Source organism: Salmo trutta, chromosome 25, assembly GCF_901001165.1.
Source record: "Salmo trutta chromosome 25, fSalTru1.1, whole genome shotgun sequence".
NCBI lineage: Eukaryota > Metazoa > Chordata > Actinopteri > Salmoniformes > Salmonidae > Salmo > Salmo trutta.
The window spans coordinates 35,691,723-35,712,595 of NC_042981.1; the positions used below are offsets into that span (position 1 = coordinate 35,691,723).

Below are 20,873 nucleotides of genomic sequence, written 5' to 3' on the forward strand. Positions count from 1 at the left end.
GATAGATCATTCCACATTCATGTATTCATCCGGACCTACCGCTGGCAAGAATTGTGCTCGCCGGATTGTAGGATTTTGTCAAGCCCTGACCATAGAGAGCCCTCTGGGTTCTCTATGGTGTTTTAGGTCAGGGCGTGACTAGGGGGATTTCTAGTGAGTTTATTTCTATGTTGGTGTATGTGTATGTTTTTTTGACAGCATATTAGGGGATGCTTATACAATTTGGCAGCATAGTTTGACACAGACCACCATTGTCATATATTTCATACAGTCCAGAGGCTGTATGTATATGCTCTAATGTGTATGCATTGATTTAACAGAAAAGCCCAATACCAGGCTAGTCTGCTTTATAGAAACTAGAATGTCTCTAGTCTGGGCATTCTGGCCCAGTATTGGCACAGCTGATGGCTGGCTGGGTTGGGGTTGGATAACCTTGCCATATATCTGGCATGGCAGGGCATGATTAGTGGAGCCAGCGCAGATGGTGAGAAGATCATACCCTGGGTCTTTGTTGTTTTGGGGGGTGCATTAATCCATGGATTCCATGGGTGGGCCCACCAGATAAGCCAAAGCCCATGTTATTTATTCCCATTCTCTCTTGCTTGTTTATAGGCCTCCAGATACATATACAGTGGGGGGTGGGGGCAGTATTTGATCCCTTGCTGATTTTGTACGTTTGCCCACTGATAAAGAAAGGATCAGTCTATAATTTTAATGGTAGGTTTATTTGAACAGTGAGAGACAGAATAATAACAAAAATATTGAGAAAAACGCATGTCAAAAATGTTATAAATTGATTTGCATTTTAATGAAGGAAATAAGTATTTGACCCCCTCTCAATTAGAAAGATTTCTGGCTCCCAGGTGTCTTTTAAACAGGAAACGAGCTGAGATTAGGAGCACACTCTTAAAGGGAGTGCTCCTAACCGTAGCTTGTTACCTGTAAAAAAGACACCTGTCCACAGAAGCAATCAATCAATCAGATTCCAAACTCTCCACCATGGCCAAGACCAAAGAGCTCTCCAAGGATGTCAGGGACAAGATTGTAGACCTACACAAGGCTGGAATGGGCTACAAGACCATCGCCAAGTAGCTTGGTGAGAAGGTGACAATATTTGGTGCGATTATTCGCAAATGGAAGAAACACAAAAGAATTGTCAATATCCCTCGGCCTGGGGCTCCATGCAAGATCTCACCTCGTGGGGTTGCAATGATCATGAGAACGGTGAGGAATCAGCCCAGAACTACACGGGAGGATCTTGTCAATGATCTCAAGGCAGCTGGGACCATAGTCACCAAGAAAACAATTGGTAACACACTACGCCGCGAAGGACTGAAATCCTGCAGCGCCCGCAAGGTCCCCCTGCTCAAGAATACATATACATGCCCGTCTGAAGTTTGCCAATGAACATCTGAATGATTCAGAGGACAACTGGTGAAAGTGTTGTGGTCAGATGAGACCAAAATGGAGCTCTTTGGCATCAACTCAACTCGCCGTGTTTGGAGGAGGAGGAATGCTGCCTATGACCCCAAGAACACCATCTCCACCGTCAAACATGGAGGTGGAAACATTATGCTTTGGGGGTGTTTTTTTGCTAAGGGGACAGGACAACTTCACCGCATCATTTGACGGGGCCATGTACTGTCAAATCTTGGGTGAGAACCTCCTTCCCTCAGCCAGGGCATTGAAAATGGGTCGTGGATGGGTATTCCAGCATGACAATGACCCAAAACACACGGCCAAGGCAACAAAGGAGTGGCTCAAGAAGAAGCACATTAAGGTCCTGGAGTGGCCTAGCCAGTCTCCAGACCTTAATCCCATAGAAAATCTGTGGAGGGAGCTGAAGGTTCGAGTTGCCAAACGTCAGCCTCGAAACCTTAATGACTTGGAGAAGATCTGCAAAGAGGAGTGGGACAAAATCTCTCCTGAGATGTGTGCAAACCTGGTGGCCAACTACAAGAAACGTCTGACCTCTGTGATTGCCAACAAGAGTTTTGCCACCAAGTACTAAGTCATGTTTTGCAGAGGGGTCAAATACTTATTTCCCTCATTAAAATGCAAATCATTTGATAACATTTTTGACATTGGTTTTTCTGGATTTTTTTGTTGTTATTCTGTCTCTCACTGTTCAAATAAACCTACCATTAAAATTATAGACTGATCATTTCTTTGTAAGTGGGCAAACGTACAAAATCAGCAGGGGATCAAATACTTTTTTCCCCCACTGTAGGTCATATTTGGTATGAGTCATGGCACCACTGGGCAAAACAATGGCAAAGGCCTTGCAGTCGAAGAGCCTGTGTGAAGCCAGTGAACAAGTCAGTAGGAAAACGGCCTGTAGAACTCATCAAGCGCCTTGTGAGTGTGTGAGCGAGAGAGAGAGAGAGAGAGAGAGAGAGAGAGGAAACCCTTGAGAAGCTTCATGCAGAGAGAGGAGTTAGACTTGAAGGCAGGCATGGAATCCTCACGAACCACAGGAAGAAACATAGGCAGGGCGAGAGAGAATGAGCTGGATTCTTGGAATGCACTTTAGTTGGGGCTACATTCTACAGGCTGTCAGTCATTAACCAGTTGAACCCAGTGAACCTGAGTGGGGCTCTAAGGTTCTTCCTGGGAGCTAAGTTACACCGGCCAGCCGGCCAGTCAGACTCTATGACAGAGTCATGTGCTCCACGAGGAACGAGGGGTCATTGAGGGGGAAAACCACTCCAATCAAGGGAACAAAAACAAACACAGGTCATTGCTCTGGTCTGTTTGTTATGTTTGATCACTTAGTCAGCGGTTCCACCTCTTTCATTTTAATGTGGAAAGAACAGGGTTGTGCATTTCTCCTCACGCATTCTTATTCTAAAAATAATATTATTGCAGCAGCTGTGGTAAATGTTGATAAGTTATTGAGTATTATAAACTGGGTGGTTCGAGCCCTGAATGCTGATTGGCTGAAAGCCAAAGTATATCAGACCGTATACCACGTGTATGACAAAACATTTATTTGTACTGCTCTAATTAGGTTGGTAACCAGTTTATAATAGCAATAAGGCACCTCTGGGGTTTGTGATATATGGCCAATATACCACGGCTAAGGGCTGTGTCCGAGCACTCTGCGTTGCGTCGTGCCTAGCCGGTTACACTGGCCATATACCAAACTCCCTCAGGCCATATTGCTTAAATAACCTCATGTTAATACAGTGCAATACAATACAACATTGGGTGTGAGATTGTGCCCTACGTTGTGGATATCACACCTGTCTTTTTACATTATAATGCTTCCACATTCATTTCCATGCTGGTGGCTGAAAGAAGACATAGTTTGGTCTTTGATGTGAGGGGATTAGTGTTTGCGAGCCTCGACGGTTGTGGGACAGATTATATAGTACAGTAGGAGGTAAATAAACAACCGCTTGGTTATACTCGTAGGAAGTGACGCACCACCTTGCTTTTACTCTCCAATATGAAAACAAGCTTAGGTTCAAAATGCTACATCCTTCTACCACATGACTGAAATAGAAATTTCAAGTATTCTTCTTAATCCTTTACTTGGAATGTTCACTGCAACAAAACAATGTCTCTTTTTAGTTTCTTGGTCAAGTTCGAACTCTCACAAGCCCCTGCAGTACTGTCATACACATCCGATGTGACAGATAGTCAAATTTGAGAGGCCTCATAAAGATTGCCATTACACATGCCTCTCTATGAATGTCTGACATATCTTAGGCAGCTGTGAATGTATTACAGATCATGATGAAGAAATGGCTGCTGTGTCACAGTTAATTGGCTGCTGTGTCATGTTAATTGCGATGTGAGAGAGGCACAATCTGCTCATTTTGTGACGGCACGAGACAGTGGTCTTTTGGGCTTGTGTTAATATTCCTCATCATGTTCCATTAACACTGATGGAGCTGTGGAGGCCCTGAGATCAGCTTCTTTTGGCGTAGTCTAATGACTTTGGTAGGGACAGCGATCATAGGGACCGTACCATATTTTGACGCATAGGTTAGCTGGAGAGAGATGTAGAAGATAGAGTTGTTATTTGGATTGATGTCGGACATTGTTGGGGAAGTACATTGGTCCACAACCTTTCTTTCTTACTTGTTTATATCACCCATATCTCATTTTGGCTGGATTCCCAGCCTCTAACATTTGTGTTGGCGCGAGACGCTCTACCATTGCATGACTCTACAGATGTGAGACATCCAATCATTTTTTTGGGTAACTGAGTTTATCAGAAACCCTAGAGTGTGCAAGATATGGAGACTGAAGCAAAAGACCCCAGGCCATAAATGATGTCAGCCACAGAGCAGAAAGAAGAGGAGAGTGGATGACTTCAATCTGGAAATGGACTGACAGCCAATAAAATGTCCCCACAGATGTAAACTCCCCTGCGTGGGTGAGGACAGGTGTAATGTATACACACACCTTGTCACAGAAGCTGCTCCGTTTTTATTAGGGACAGTTGTTATCATCACTGTTCCTGTGAGAAGGGAGGATGAGACTACGGGGGGGGGGGGGTGTGCTTCCACAGAGATGCTTTTAGTTGTATTGTTTGTATGTTGTTGAATTTCAAATTGTGTGACTGTTTTTGTCTATCAGTGTTTTGATACTTGTCATGTTTTCTATTTTAGTTTGTGGACCCCAGGAAGAATTTTCGCTGCTTCTGCTAAAGCTAATGGGGATCCCAATAAACCAATAAACCAAGATGCCACTGAATATCTTGTCTTAATAATATCTCTTCCCAGCTGCATCCTGACATCCAGTAACCAGGTCACAGTGACTCAGTTTCTGGATGAAATACACCAATGGATTACGCTCGGATTTCATCAATACATTTTCTCTTTTTAGGGCTAAAGTGTCTCTTGAGTTCACATGTGGAACCTGAATGTCCTGTTGACCTCAATGCATGATTTGACACAAATATCTGAGTTAGGATCTGGTCCTTACAGAATACATTTCCAGAATCTGACAGAATATCTGCTGCACTGTAAAAACAAACTTTCTGAGTACAGTTCAGATCATGTCATTGTGTACTGTATTATCTTGCTTTTTAAACAGGTAGATTTTCCTTTATGGAAACACTGTAGGTGTGGAACGACCCACACATGTACTTTCGTTTTTCAGCTGCAGAGGATGTTAGTGTTAGCCAGTGAATGAAATATCCCACATGAAAGTGGTTGGCACAATTTTCCTCTCTTTGTGACTCATTTGTCAACAGAGAGGTTTCACACCCTCGTGGTTATCAGTCAATCTCTTTCTACTTGTATGTGGATTTTGTCCCCATACATCAATATCAGTTATCATAAATTGCATATAAGCAAAATTATTAAATACCCAGAGATATTTTGCCACTACTAGTCTTCAAGGATACAATTTTGGGATGTATTGATTATTGATTAAAGCTGATTGTTTGAGGGATGTTATGTTTTCCATGTATGTTTTAGAGGAAGTGGAAACGGTGGCTGTTGGCCATCTCCATCCTTGTCTGACCTCTCAGAGGTGCCGGAGGGTCAAGTTCCCTGTTTTTCATCTTCCTCTATGAAAGTACCTCAAAACCAGAAATGTATTTAACAGAAAGTCACCCTGTGGTCTTGTCTCACACCTTCTCTCACATCCATCACAGTTTTGGCCATTCATTTCCTCCTGACTTTCACTGCTGTGATATTTCGCTGGGTCCTCCCTCACATTGACATTAAGGTATCGTTCCATGTCATAGCTCCAAACCACATTTCCTCCCCCAGACTATTTCCACTTGATCTGAAAACGAATGCTATGCAATGGAGGCGTGATAAACTGTGAAAGCATGTCACTGTTGTTCCTGACCTGTACTGTGTTGAGCTTGTTAACCACAGGACATTGCAGTTATGAGTGGACCCCTGATGGCATTTTCATTTTTGTGGGGGAAAATGACAAATATTTGGTATTTGACGTTTTCATATTTGTAAATTACATCCCCCCCCCACTTCCCCACCCTCCTCTCTCTTTTGCTCATCTTTCTCTCCCACACACACACACACACACACACACACACACACACACACACCGGCTGTTGTGAGGTCGTCACCCAGCTCTGGGGTGAAACATGATCAGCCACAGTTCTCCTGGTTTGCCGCCAGCACCAGCTTTCTCGCTGTCTTTCTGCTAATCAGGCCTCTGTGTCTGAGGATCCATCCAGTCATTAATGGTCAGAGGTGGTATGGCGGGTGCTGAGGCTGCTGCCAAATTACCACCAGGGGGTATCACATGGCAGCGGGTCAGCCTTGATACAGACCGCGAGGAGACATGTAGTTCTTAGGGTTCACACAAAGCCTTTACAATCACTCCTGGATGACTTTGGTCATTTAAGCAACTTTTATGTTTTAGGAACCGTTGAATCTGAGATGTTTTTCATGTTTTTTCTGTTTGCGGAATTTTTCAACTGAAATCCTTGTGTGGTTACTGATACATTCCGAGAACGGTCTGTTTGGACTGACATGGCTTTTGTCAACCATTAAGCAGCCATGCAGCCCCACCTCCAACACACACACACACACACAAACACACACATATATACACACACTCATCCATTCAGCAGCCTGTCCATGTTTGACCATGAATGAATGCTGGTCGGCCGTGTTAGTTCTCTACACACACTGACTGACTGCTGGGGGTTATTCCTGGCCAGAGCAACAGTGTACGTTTCTGTCACGTGGCCGCTCGGCTAGCTCTAAGCTGTTTGTTACCATTCTAAACTGGGCTGTGGTGGTGACTCACCCTGGGCTGGCTGGGCTCCGACCAACAAAGCGCTGAGCTGTGGGAAGTCATGATTCACTCCTCCTGCTCCCTCCGTTTAGTTCACTTTAGTTTAGTTACCACCACACGCCCAAAATACTCTCCAGGCTACTACGACGTGACCGCGCTCCCCACTGACTGGCTGGCTAGCATGGACAGACTGATTTTCTCCAGCACCAACATGCATTTCTGCTGTTACCTATGGGGAATATCTGCTCTGGCCCACTGAGAGAAAGGGTTTACTAGGCCTAAGGTGCATTTAACTGGAGTCACTGACCCCGACATGGACTAGAGAGAGACATTACGCCATTGCTCTGTAAAGGTTTCTGAGGTATGCACTGCATGACTCATGGTTGAGGTGGATGTTAACTCTTTAGTGAGTGTGTTTTGTCCTTTCATGGAGTGTCCATCTATGCAACATTACAAAGAAGTTGTTTTTAGGGGAGAAAGAATGTGTGCAACTTCAGTAGAATACAGCTGTGGATTGGAGACCCAGCTATCTTGGGCTGACTAAGTTTGTGACCCACATTGTGGGCCCATTGTTTGTGCATGACTTTCCCTCAGAAAATGTGTGCGTGTGCATGTCTGTGCTCTGAAGTAGCGAGCAAGGTGAACGTGACTATTGATAGTCAATGGCCAGAGATGGGAGCCAATGTTCAATGTATCATGTCAGCATCTAGAGGGGAGTGGATTGTAAGTTACACCACTACTACTACTGCACACATCACACACACACCACACACACCACACACACACACACACACACACACACACACACACACACACACACACACACACACACACACACACACACACACACACACACACACACACACACACACACACACACACACACACACACACAACACACACACACACACACACACACACACACACACACTACACACACACACACACCGCACACACACACACACACACTACACACACACACACACACCACACACACACACACACACACACACACACACACACACACCACACACACACACACACACACACACACACACACACCACACACACACACACACACACACACACTACACACACACACACACACACACACTACACACACACACACACACACCACACACACACACACGCCACACACACACACACACGCCACACACACCACACACACACAGTCTCCCTCTTTTTCCTCATCTCTCGCTGGTTCTTTCTCTCTATTCTGTAGTTAAATCATGAACTACTCATATTGAAGGATCTCTCTATGATGAATGAATTTCAGATGCCGTGTGCTCTAACCTAGTTCATCTGAAATGAATCAGGCCCTTTATTAAACAGGCTGGCCGTGCACAGGTCGACTCGCCCTTCAGTTGCGTCTCGAGTAACCCTTGAATATGCCGTTTTCCTGTCTGGAGGACCAGTGCGGAGCTCGTTTGCAGTAAATCCAATTTCACTTGACAATGCCTGGGTGACTTATAGCCGTAAAGAAGATTGAGACTTGCACAAACAGTGTTAGGTATGACCTCAGATGACATACTGTATGTCATGGGTTTCACTGACCTTCTGAAAGTGAGATCTCCTAACCCTGATTCTGGAACAAAGAGGTTTTGTTAAACGCAGATGATGATGTGACTGGTGCATTTCCGGCCCAGCAGCTCTCAGGGGAAGGCCCCTGGTAATGGACCCTGTTGCCCAACTCCTTTTGCTTTCTCAATATCACTGGTCTTATGATGTTTCATCCAACCTAATGCCCTTTTTGATGACCAGTTATAAAAACAAATGTGTTATATTTTCTTCCCCAATATGTGTTGGAAGAAAGAAGTCTGACATTGTTTTATTGATTTCACACGTTGCCGTCGAGCTGGGCTATGTGTGTTTTGGTCGAGATCAACCTCACACAAAACCCACTTTCATCCCCTTCCTTTTCTTATACTCTCTCACACACACTCCCAACGCACACACACCACACACATACGCGCACACATTGTCGTGAGTTGAAAATAAGACATAATCAGGGCAGGAAGAACACAGGGTGGAGGGAAGTAGGGCATAGCAGTTGTCAGTGGTGTATAGTGTACTGTACATCACCACCAACATCGGCCTTCAAGTGGGAAGCCCTGAATTATTACTGTTTGTTAATTAATATTTCTCTGGCAGCCCAGAGGAAGACTGGGGCCCCACTCTCTGTGCTCTGTGCTAAATAATTCACAGCTAGTTGCTGATAATCCTGCTGGTTTACTTTCGATCACAAGGTTGTTTTCTTCCTCCTTCTCACTCAGGGGGCAGCCTTAGATGTGGGGGTGTTTTCATAGATGCAGATGGATTGAATATAGGCTAGCCTCACTTTAAACTATGAATGCCATGTTATAATATTGCACTAAATTACTCAAAAGTGTATGTGCATTCCCTGTGGAAACTCCAGGTCGAAACAGGGATAATAGATAATACAATTTGTTTTGTTTTGTAAGTTATCCTAGAAAAAATAAATGCGCTGTAAAAGCTGTATTTTTTTCTTATTTTGATTTGGTACTATGGGTAGGGTTGCAAAGCTACCGGTAATTTACTAAAGTTACTGGAATCTTCACTAATTTTGCTAATTAACAGAAAATCTATGGCAATCTATCGTAACTTTGGTAATTTATACTTGAATAACTTTTTAAATGTATATTCATATATAGTATTCATTTTTTATATCAGTGTCCATATTGTCCATGAGTTTCTAGTAGATAGACCATGTGGTTCAAGCGAAAATAGCCTAATTAATGAAGAAAACATCAACAATGGCATTATTTTGCAACTCTTTCAACTACTGACTTTTTTCACAACTCCCACCATTTTGATGCCAAAACATTGACAACAAATACATATTGCCATAGTAAAATAAATAAAAGTGTGTAAAACGTTTTTTTAAAGGATATTTCATGCTGAAACCCGCATATTAAATACCAATGGTATTCACTAAGTTTATGGTTTATATTTAGGATAATGTTTTACAGCTTTGTCATTAAATTTGTTCTAAAAAATATTATTATTCAATAATTTAATGTGATAAGGCCACACAGAGGGCCAGAGATAATTACAGACACATGTGATAATCTGAAGGACCCCAAAGGGCCACTGAATGTCTTGTGATAGATTACATCAGCTGGGCTAGAAAATCTGGACCCTCTCTTTCTAAAATGATCCATCGCCATTGTTGCAACCCCTATTACTAGTCTGTTCAACCTCTCTTTCGTATCGTCTGAGATTCCTAAAGATTGGAAAGCTGCCGCGGTCATCCCCCTCTTCAAAGGGGGAGACACTCTAGACCCAAACTGTTACAGACCTATATCTATCCTACCCTGTCTTTCTAAAGTCTTCGAAACCCAAGTTAACAAACAGATCACTGACCATTTCGAATCCTACTGTACCTTCTTCGCTGTGCAATCCGGTTTCCGAGCTGGTCACGAGTGCACCTCAGCCACGCTCAAGGTACTAAACGATATCATAACCGACATCGATAAAAAACAGTACTGTGCAGCCGTCTTCATCGACCTGGCCAAGGCTTTTGACTCTGTCAATCCCCGCATTCATATCGGCAGACTCAAATGCCTTGGTTTCTCAAATGACTACCTCGCCTAGTTCACCAACTACTTCTCAGATAGAGTTCAGTGTGTCAAATTGGAGGGCCTGTTGTCTGGACCTCTGGCAGTCTCTATGGGGGTGCCACAGGGTTCAATTCTCGGGCCGACTCTTTTCTCTGTATACATCAATGATGTCGCTCTTGCTGCTGCTGATTCTCTGATCAACCTCTATGCAGACGACACCATTCTGTATACATCTGGCCAATCTTTGGACACTGTGTTAACAAACCTCCAAACGAGATTCAATGCCATACAACACTCCTTCCGTGGCCTCCAACTGCTCTTAAATGCTAGTAAAACTAAATGCATGCTCTTCAACTGATCGCTGCCCGCACCCGCCCGCCCGACGAGCATCACTACTCTGGAGGGTTCTGATTTAGAATATGTGGACAACTACAAATACCTAGGTGTCTGGTTAAACTGTAAACTCTCCTTCCAGACTCATATTAAGCATCTCCAATCCAAAATTAAATCTAGAATCGGCTTCCTATTTCGCAACAAAGCCTCCTTCACTCACGCTGCCAAACATACCCTCGTAAAACTGACTATCCTACCAATCCTCGACTTCGGCGATGTCATTTACAAAATATCTTCCAATACTCTACTCAGCAAACTGGATGCCGTCTATCACAGTGCCATCCGTTTTGTCACCAAAGCCCCTTATACCACCCACCACTGCGACCTGTATGCTCTCGTCAGCTGGCCCTACATATTGGGCGCCAGACCCACTGACTCCAGGTCATCTATAAGTATTTTCTAGGTAAAGCTCCGCCTTATCTCAGATCACTGGTCACCATAACAACACCCACCCGTAGCACGCGCTCCAGCAGGTATATCTCACTGTCATCCCCAAAGCCAACACCTATTTGGCCGCCTTTCCTTCCAGTTCTCTGCTGCCAATGACTGGAACGAATTGCAAAAAACGCTGAAGTTGGAGACTTATATCTCCTTCACTAACTTTAAGCATCAGCTATCTGAGCAGCTTACCAATCGCTGCAGCTGTACTGTACATAGCCCATCTTTAAATAGCCCATCCAACTACCTACCTCATCCCCATATTGTTTTTATTAACTGTTTTGCTCTTTTGCACACCAGTATTTCTACTTGCACATCATCATCTGCACATCTATCACTCCAGTGTTAATTTGCTAAATTGTAAATACTTCGCTACTATGGCCTATTTATTGCCTTACCTCCTTACTCCATTTGCACCAACTGTGTATAGATTTTTCTAATGTGTTATTGACTGTACTTTTGTTTATCCTATGTGTAACTCTGTGTTGTTGTTTGTGTCACACTGCTTTGCTTTATCTTGGCCAGGTCGCAGTTGTAAATGAGAACTTGTTCTCAGCTGGCCTACCTGGTTAAATAAAGGTGACATTTAAAAAAAAAATTAAACATAAAATCCTTGAAAGATACCAAAATTCTTGTAGTTTACTGGTAAACGTAGAAAGTTTCCAGTAATATAACCCTCCCTTTACAACCCTAACTGTGGAAGATGATGTTGATCGATGTGGCATTCCTTTGAGTTGAGCGTCTGCGGCTAACCCATTGAGATCAGGGTCTCATTCACAACGGTGCTCTGATCACAGTAACGTAAAAATCCAAAATACGATATGAAACAAAACAGCGATCAATACAATGTACAATTTTATAAGAAAAACAATTACATTTCTCAGCTACTAGGACCTCAATCAATACTTTCCTTTGCCCGAGTGGCACCAGAACATCCAATTGTAATGAGTTTTGTAAATCGTTCCAGCAGTGAGGTGCATTAAAACTAAAAGCGGATTTACCTAATTCGGTGGACACCCGAGGAAGCTCAGGAGTTAACCAACACTGTGAACGGGTTTGGTAACTAATGTTTTTATACTTCAACAATGAAGTTAGGTCGGTGCCTATCACAGCTGTGCTATCTAGTGCTGAGCTTGTTCATTTGAACAGAAGGCAGAGACAGTGAGACCCAGAGGAGCTGTTCAATATTTAATTGTTAATTGTTGTCGCTGATACTGTACAACTTCATAAAGTCATCTACAAAGGAGTAGGGAGACCCTCCCACTGTTTTTGTAGGGAGACCCTCCCACTGTGCCCTTTGTTAATGTGTTTGTTTATTGCCTTTGTAATGCCACACACACACACACACACAGTTCCTCACTGAGTCGTTGCTCATAATAATAGTGATTATTTCATTCTGAAAGACGAATTCTCTTTGTTAGTCTGTTGTACTCTAAAATGACAACTGATATTTATCTCTGAGTTGATGTCTGATTTTGCCTACGCAACCTCCGTGTACACTGTAGCCTATGACAATGTAGTCACCTACAGGCACACCAAGGAGAAACAGTCCTACAGCACTTTCTATACGCTGTATACCCCGCCAACCTCAATTCACGTCCTGTTTATTTCACCCAACTAGCTCTACCCTCAGTCTGAACCAGCCAAAGCTCAATTATCTCCAATATGATCCCAGAACTGTGACATGCTGAGAGTGGAACGAGAAGGGATGAGAAGGAGGGGTGAGCAGGGGGATATGCTCTCCTCCCCTGGCTCTCGTCAAGTATTAACAGTTGGACTCCCAGAAGCCTGGAGTAATGATTATACAGTTTGCTGCCTGTCTGTCTAGAAGCTGTCTGTCTGGCAGACAAATATGAAGTAGAAATATGTCATCCACACACAACAGACAACATGATGAAACGGCCTGCAACGGCTTGTTTACAGAAACAGACTGTTTTTTTAATATTCATCTGGTGTTTGTGGTGAGTTAATGAATTCGACTTTGAAGATCAAGTGTCAAACATAAGAATGATAGCTAGTCTAATTTACAAAGGTATGTCATGTGGTTGCTAGTCTAATTCGCAGGGTAATGGAGGGTATTGACACTGGTTTGAAGTTATGGCTCATTTCCATTGACATATCGGTGTATTAAAGATAATGAGGGAAGGTTGTGGTTGTCCTGTAGATGAGCAGAGAGAGATGGAAGGTGTGGAAGATTAGGCCATGGAAAGGGAACATGCTCTTTGTCTGTGGCTGATTTGTTGTTTTGTCCGAACGTTTCGTCCTCCACGTTGATCAAACCGTTAAAGAGACAATTGTTCTGTTCTACTGCTGGCCTGCTTAGCTCACAGAGACTACTAATGAAATAATCTATGGACTAGGGCAATGAATCTGTTCAATCAAGGGCTGATTCTGTTCAATCAAGACCAATTAATGGCATCACGCGTATTACTGTAATAGTACTAGTCAACACTGCTCTAGAAAAATACAGTATTTTGACAAGGAAAATATCAATGCTGAAATGTATATTCTATAATAACTAAAATACTGAGGAGAGGGACACCAAAGTGCCTTATTAATAGTATTTGCAAGCATCACCGTTTATTTATTGAGCTACAAAGAAAGGGAATGTTATGATGCTACTCTGAGCCATTTCTACCCTAGTCATAAAGGTAACCTGAGGGCAAATAGTAGACGATATAGAATTCTGAGAAGATTCCCCCCTGGAGTCTGTTCCTCTGCAGCAGGCCCCTGGCTCCAGGCTCTGCACATTAAAACACCGTGACTCAGCAGAAAGAAACCCCTCCAAGCATGATGAGTCCACACACACACACACACCACACACTCCTGGGCTCAAATAGACAGACTGCAGCCTCAGCTGTCTGTAGGGCTGCAGGAGCTTTAAGTGCTCCAGTGTTGAGATGAGCACAATGAAAAATGCCTCCGCATTGAACCACTTTGAATCAATGTGGAACCATATTGAGTGACGCTACCTTAGACTTCCTGCACATAACGGATTTATTTTCGATGCTTTTATTGTCACATCATATGACTTCCAATGTGCTTTACATTCTCTTTTTTATTTTTTTTATTTTTGACAATTAACGCTAAATCGTTGTTGTCTGTAGCGCGCTAGAGCCCTTAACTAATGTCATCGTTGTCCTTTCCTAGGTATCAGCACAACAAGATAATGCTGTTTGTGCTGTAGGCTAGTAATCTCAAATCGCCATGAACGTCTGAGCTATGAATGTGGGTCAAGAGAGACTAGTCCAGAGACTACATGTGTATCCTATTAGGAAATAATCACAGGATGTATGTCAGGTTTGTCTTGCAGAGGTGTTGAATCCAGGATTCTCTGTTGAAGCTAGTGGCGAAGAGGTGATAAAAACATATTTGAGGTATGCCATTACTGTGGTATGTCCCCTGTCTAACTGAACACCTGAACAGAATACGAGTTTGTGCGCTTGTGCGTACATGCACGTGGGCACGTTTGTACGTGTATGGAGGAGAGAGACAGCGTTTTCTTTTCTCCATATTTGTGAAAGAAAGAAAGAAAAAAAAGAAACCTCGGAGAAATGAGGTCCTTTGCATCCTTTGGGTCCATTGACTGTGTATCCAACAAACATCTTGTCTGTGTGTTGTGTTCCCTGCAGGACGTGAGCAGGATGTCTGCGGATGAGGGGGCCCATGCCCACGTCAGGTCCGGGGATGCTCCCATGTACGTGTATGAGTCGACGGTGCACTGTGCCAACGTGCTGCTGAGTCTGGAGGACCAGCGGCGGCAGGACATTCTGTGTGATGTGACGGTGGTGGTGGAGGGGACGGAGATCAGGGCCCACAGGGCCGTCCTGGCAGCCAGCAGCAGATACTTCCTACAGGTGCTGCTGGGACACACACACCCCGAGCAGGAGCCAATCATCAGCCTGTCTGACAAGGTGGGTAATGACCAATCATGTACATGTATATGTATGTCTAACAGCCCTTAGAAAGCGCTAATAACTTGACATGAAAGTCTTTATGCACCCCTGGGCGTGGCCGTTTTATACTGTTACAATGTATTATTACACAGCCCTTCCATTACATTCAGATACCTGCAATAGAGTGGTAAAAAGGACGTGTCAGTCAAAGCGAGAGAGAGAGAGAGAGAGAGAGAGAGAGAGAGAGAGAGAGAGAGAATCTAGACTTATTGAGTACTCAAAATTCCTGATCTTTTGTGTCTGTGTGAGGCAGAGAGAGAGAGTGAGATAGAGACAGGGAGGCGGCCGGGTAGCTTGCTCAGGTGTCACACTGAAGCGTTCCAATAGCTTGTTTACCTAGTGTTGGAAGGATTCCTGAAAACCCTGTGTGAATTTTCAGAATCAGTAATACGTTATCTTTCTGCCGTTTCCGCCGCTATATCTAATCGCGGGCGGAACAGCCCCGGCCCACATCCCAGTGGCTGCCATTAGCATATAATGTCCTAGATCTGTCAATTTGATGATCTCTTTGACTCTACCTCATATAGTAATCACTATCAACGCCTGAATCACTTCACATGTCAAAATCCATCCTCTGAGGACTAGAAAGCATGGCTTATTTCAGTTGTTGTTTGTTTCAAAAATATATATCTTTATTGAAATTGTCCACATTTTACAATCATAAATAATTCACATGAATACAAAATCAACTTTCACATCAATACATTTAAGTTCATAATTACATAGCATGGTTTACAGATGTAATAGTTCCCACAGAGGTTCTTCTTGTTTTTAGTTTAATTTTGGTTTGTAAAATAAATAGTGTTTGAACAATAATGTTGTTTTATAGTCTTATAGACATCTTGTCTTCCACATTTTACTGTTCATAATGCATATTATTGTCCACAATATTTGTTTAGTAATGTCAATGCATAACATTGTCCACCATACTTCTTTAGTAAAGTAATCCATGCAAATATTGAAGACACCTTGACTTGGGATTTATACATACATCAAACCCGATAATTCTCATCAGATCCCATATTTCTTTACTTCTGTAGTATTTCACTAAAAGGTTTTCTAAATTCTCTTCATCATGACAATTAGGCATAGGACACAATTAACTTTTGACAAAACAACTCCACTTTACTGCAGCATGCACTGGTCATTTCATTCAAAGGTCAAATTAAGTCATACAATTTTATTTAACTAGGCAAGTCAGTTAAGAACACATTTTTATTTTCAATGATGGCCTAGGAACAGTGGGTTAACTGCCTTGTTCAGGGGCAGAACAACAGATTTGTACCTTGTCAGCTCGGGGATTTGAACTTACAACCTTTCCGGTTACTAGCCCAACGCTCTAACCACTAGGCTACCCTGCCTAAAATTTGGGCACACAGGTCCATATATGCACACATGCAAATGAACGTGTGCACACACGCAACACACAAACACGCAACACACACAATTCCTAACTCTGGCACTCATTGTTTTAAACTGACCTGCCTAATTGGCCTCCCATTCTATTCTAATCACCTCTCGCCGTCTTTGTATTCATGTTACCTGATGAAATTGCTGTACAATATGATCTTGTTGCCTTCTGACGCACATTCAGATGTCATAAATCAGCACTGCAGATCTATCCCTGTCCTCTGCCGTGCCTTGATTGTATTACTGTTGATGATATCTGGAAATGTGCATGTACATCTACTGTTGCTAGCCCCAATTCTGACTTGTGCTCTGATATCTGCTTCACTGATTTCTGCTCTCATAAAAGCCTGGGTTTTCTGCACATTACCTAAAATGGATCAATTGAAAGTGTGGGTTCACAGCTCCAATCCAGATGTGTTGGTCATTACTGAGACGTGGTTAAGGAAGAGTGTTTTGAAAACTGATGTTAACCTTTCTGGTTATAACCTTTTTCGGCAAGACAGATCTTCCAAAGGTGGGGGAGTGGCAATCTTTACCAAGGATCACCTTCAGTCCCCAAACAATTTGATTTGCTGGTTTTAAGCATTAAACTTTTAAATAGCTCTTTGTTGACTGTTGTTGGGTGCTATCGTCCTCCATCAGCACCGGCCTGTACCCTACCTGCCCTAAGCTCTCTCCTGGCCCCTTACACTAAGTCTGAATTTGTCCTGCTTGGTGACCTAAATTGGGACATGCTTAAACCACCTGACCAAGTGCTGAAGCATTGGGACTCCCTAAATCTTTCTTAGATTATTACCAATCCCACAAGGTTTGACTCCAAACACCCAGAAAAGGCTACTCTCCTCGAAGTTATCCTCACAAATAATCCTGATAGGTATCAGTCTGGTGTTTTCTGTAATGACCTTAGTGATCACGGTTTTAGAGCCTGTGTTCGTAATGGCTGCTCAGTGAAACAACCTGTCCTGATTTGTCATAGACGATAGCTAAAAAACTTTAATGAGCAAGCCTTCCTTCATGAATTGGCCTCTGTAAAAATGGTATAGAATCAGCTTGATCCCCTCCGTCGAAGACGCTTGGACCTTCTTTTTTGATTTTTTCAGTGGTATTGTTCACAGACACGCTCCCATAAAGAAAATTTGAATTAAAAACAGGTTCAGCCCCTGGTTTGACCGGTGATCTTGCAGATGTCACGTATACTCCCTCTCCAGGCCTCTAGGTCATCAGGCTGCTGATTATCCTGCACACCTGTCACCATCGTCTCGCGCACCTGTGCCTCATGACACTCACCTGGACTCCATCACCTCCTTGATTATCTTCCCTATATCTGTCGTGCCCCTTGGCTCTTTCCTCAGGTGTTCTTGACTCTGTTTTCATGTCGGTGCGTTGTTTGTGTTTCATGTTCATTGTTTCTTGTGTTTATTAAAACACTCATTCCCTGAACTTGCTTCCTGACTCTCAGCGCACTCGTTACAGAATAACAGCTCACCTAAGGGAAGCATCAGGGATGCTTTTAATTGTATTTTTTGTGTCAGAGTAATGACATCCGGGAACTGCTACAGGCTCTCATGCCTCAACCAGATCGCCAGGTTTCCCTGCCTCAGCCGGCTCGTCAGGCTCTCATGCCTCAGCCGGATCGCTAGGCTCCCCTGCCTCAGCCGGCTCGTCGGGCTTTCATGTTTTAGCCGGATCGTCAGGCTCCCCTGCCTCAGCCGGCTCGTCGGGCTTTCATGCCTCAGCAGGATCGGCAGGCTCCCATGCCTCAGCCAGCTCGTCGGGCTGACATGCCTTAACCAGATCGCCAGGCTCCCCTGCCTCAGCCGGCTCGTCGGGATTTCATGCCTCTGCCGGATCGCCAGGCTCCCCTGCTTCCACTGGCTCGTCAGGTTCTCATGTCTCAGCCGGATTGCCAGGCTCCCCTGCCTCAACCAATCTGTCAGGTTCCCACGCCCCAGTTGACTCAACAGTTTTTCGCGCATCAGCAGAGGTGACCGGTCCGCTCCTGATCCCCGTGTTCGTCTCCTTTGACGGCGTCCTGCGGCTGGAGCCACACGTTGGAGGGGGTACTGTCACGTATACTTCCTCTCCGGCCTCTAGGTCATCAGGCTGTTGATTATCTCACACACCTGTCACCATCGTCTCGCGCACCTGCGCCCCATGACACTCACCTGGACTCCATCACCTCCTTGATTATCTTCCCTATATCTGTCACTCCCCTTGGTTCTTTCCTCAGGTGTTATTGACTCTGTTTTCATGTTGGTGCGTTGTTTGTGTTTCGTGTTTATTTTATTTATTAAAACACTCACTCCCTGAACTTGCTTCCTGACTCTCAGTGCACTCGTTACAGCGGAGTTACTCCACCTCAAGAATTGCATTTGGTGAAACGCTCCGCAAACGCATACTCAGGCTGACTGGCTATCGTTCAGGCAAATGAGAAATAAGTGCACTCAGGCTATCCGGAAGGCCAAAGTTAGTTACTTTAAGGAGCAGTTCTCTCTGTGGGTCTAACCCCAAGAAGTTCTGGAAAATGGTTAAAAACCTGGAGAATAAACCCTCCTCACAGCTGCCCATGTCCCTTAATGTTGATGATGTGGTTGGTACTGACAATAAGCACATGGCTAAGCTCTTTAATTACCACTTCGTCAGGATTCCTATTTAACTCAGCCATGCCTCCTTGCCCATCCAACATTTCCTCATCTCCCGCCCCTTCTAATGCGACTATCCCCGACGATTCTCCCTCTTTTTCCCCTGCCCCGCTACAAAGTTTCTCCCTGCAGGCAGTCACTGAGTCCAATGTGCTAAAGGAGCTCCTTAAACTTGACCCCCAAAAAAACATCTGGGTCAGATGGTTTAGACCCTTTCTTCTTTTTTGCTGCCCCTATCATCGCCAATCCTATCTCCAACCTTTTTAACCTGTCTCTCCTTTCTGGGGAGGTTCCCATTGCTTGGAAGGCAGCCACGGTTGGTCCTTTATTTAAAGGGGAGATCAAGCTGATCCTAACTGTTATAGGCCTATTTCTATTTTGCCCTGTTTATCAAAACTGTTGGAAAACTTGGCAATAATCAACTGACTGGCTTTTTTGATGTCTATAGTATTCTCTCGGGTATGCAATTCTCTCGGGTATGCAATCAGGTTATGGATGTGTCACTGCAACCTTAAAGGTCCTCAATGATGTCACCATTGCCCTTGATTCTAAGCAATATTGTGCTGCTATTTTTATCGACTTGGCCAAAGATTTTGATACGGTAGACCATTCCATTCTTGTGGGCCGGCTAAGGAGTATTGGTGTCTTTGAGGGGTCTTTCGGCTGGTTTGCTAACTAATGCAGTGTATAAAGTCAGATATTCTGCTGTCTCAGCCACTGCCTGTCACCAAGGGAGTACCCCAAGGCTCAATCCTAGGCCCCACGCTCTTCTCAATTTACATCAACAACATAGTTCAGGCAGTAGGAAGCTCTCTCATCCATTTATATGCAGATGATACAGTCTTATACTCACCTGGCCCATCCCCGGATTTTGTGTTAAATGCTCTACAACAAAGCTTTCTTAGTGTCCAGCAAGCTTTCTATACCCTTAACCTTGTTCTGAACATCTCCAAAACAAAGGTTGTGTGGTTTAGTAAGAAGAATGCCCCTCTTCCCACAGGTGTTATTACTACCTCTGAGGGTTTAGAGCTTGAGGTAGTCACCTCATACAAGTACTTGGGAGTGTGGCTAGACGGTGCACTGTCCTTCTCTCAGCACATATCAAAGCTGCAGGCTAAAGTTAAATCTAGACTTGGTTCCCTCTATAGTAATTGCTTCTCTTTCACCCCAGTGGCCAAACTTACCCAAATTCAGATGACCATCCTACCCATGCTAGATTATGGAGACGTAATTTATAGATCGGCAGGTAAGGTTGCTCTCGAGCAGCTAGATGTTCTTTAACATTCAGCCGTCAGATTTGCCACCAATGCTCCTTATAGGACACAACACTGCACTCTATACTCCTCTGTAAACTGGTCATCTTTATACCCGTCGCAAGACCCACTGGTTGATGCTTATTTATAAAACCCTCTTAGCCCTCACTCCCCCCTATCTGAGATATTTACTGCAGCCCTCATCATCCACATACAACACCCGTTCTGCCAGACACATTCTGTAAAAGGTTCCCAAAGCACACACATTTGTGGGTCGCTCCTCTTTTCAGTACACTGCAGCTAGCTACTGGAATGAGCTGAAGCAAACACTCAACCTGGACAGTTTTATCTCAATCTCTTTATTCAAAGACTCAATCATGGACACTCTTACTTTGCATGATGTATTGTTGTCTCTACCTTCTTGCCCTTTGTGCTGTTGTCTGTGCC

General features: G+C 43.9%; 1 protein-coding gene across 2 annotated transcripts in view; it reads left to right on the forward strand.

Moving 5' to 3' along the window:
• Nucleotides 1-20,873, forward strand: part of LOC115162496 (transcription regulator protein BACH2-like) — a 47,832-nt gene that overhangs the window by 11,848 nt on the left and 15,111 nt on the right. Inside the window, exons 1-2 of one of the 2 annotated variants that reach the window (XM_029713848.1) lie at nt 6,714-7,093; nt 14,798-15,079. In XM_029713848.1, coding sequence (XP_029569708.1) covers nt 14,810-15,079 — 270 coding nt within the window. In that variant the 5' untranslated portion in view covers nt 6,714-7,093; nt 14,798-14,809. Of the gene's footprint in view, nt 1-6,713; nt 7,094-14,797; nt 15,080-20,873 lie in introns of those variants that run through there. The other variant, XM_029713847.1, reaches the window with a different exon arrangement.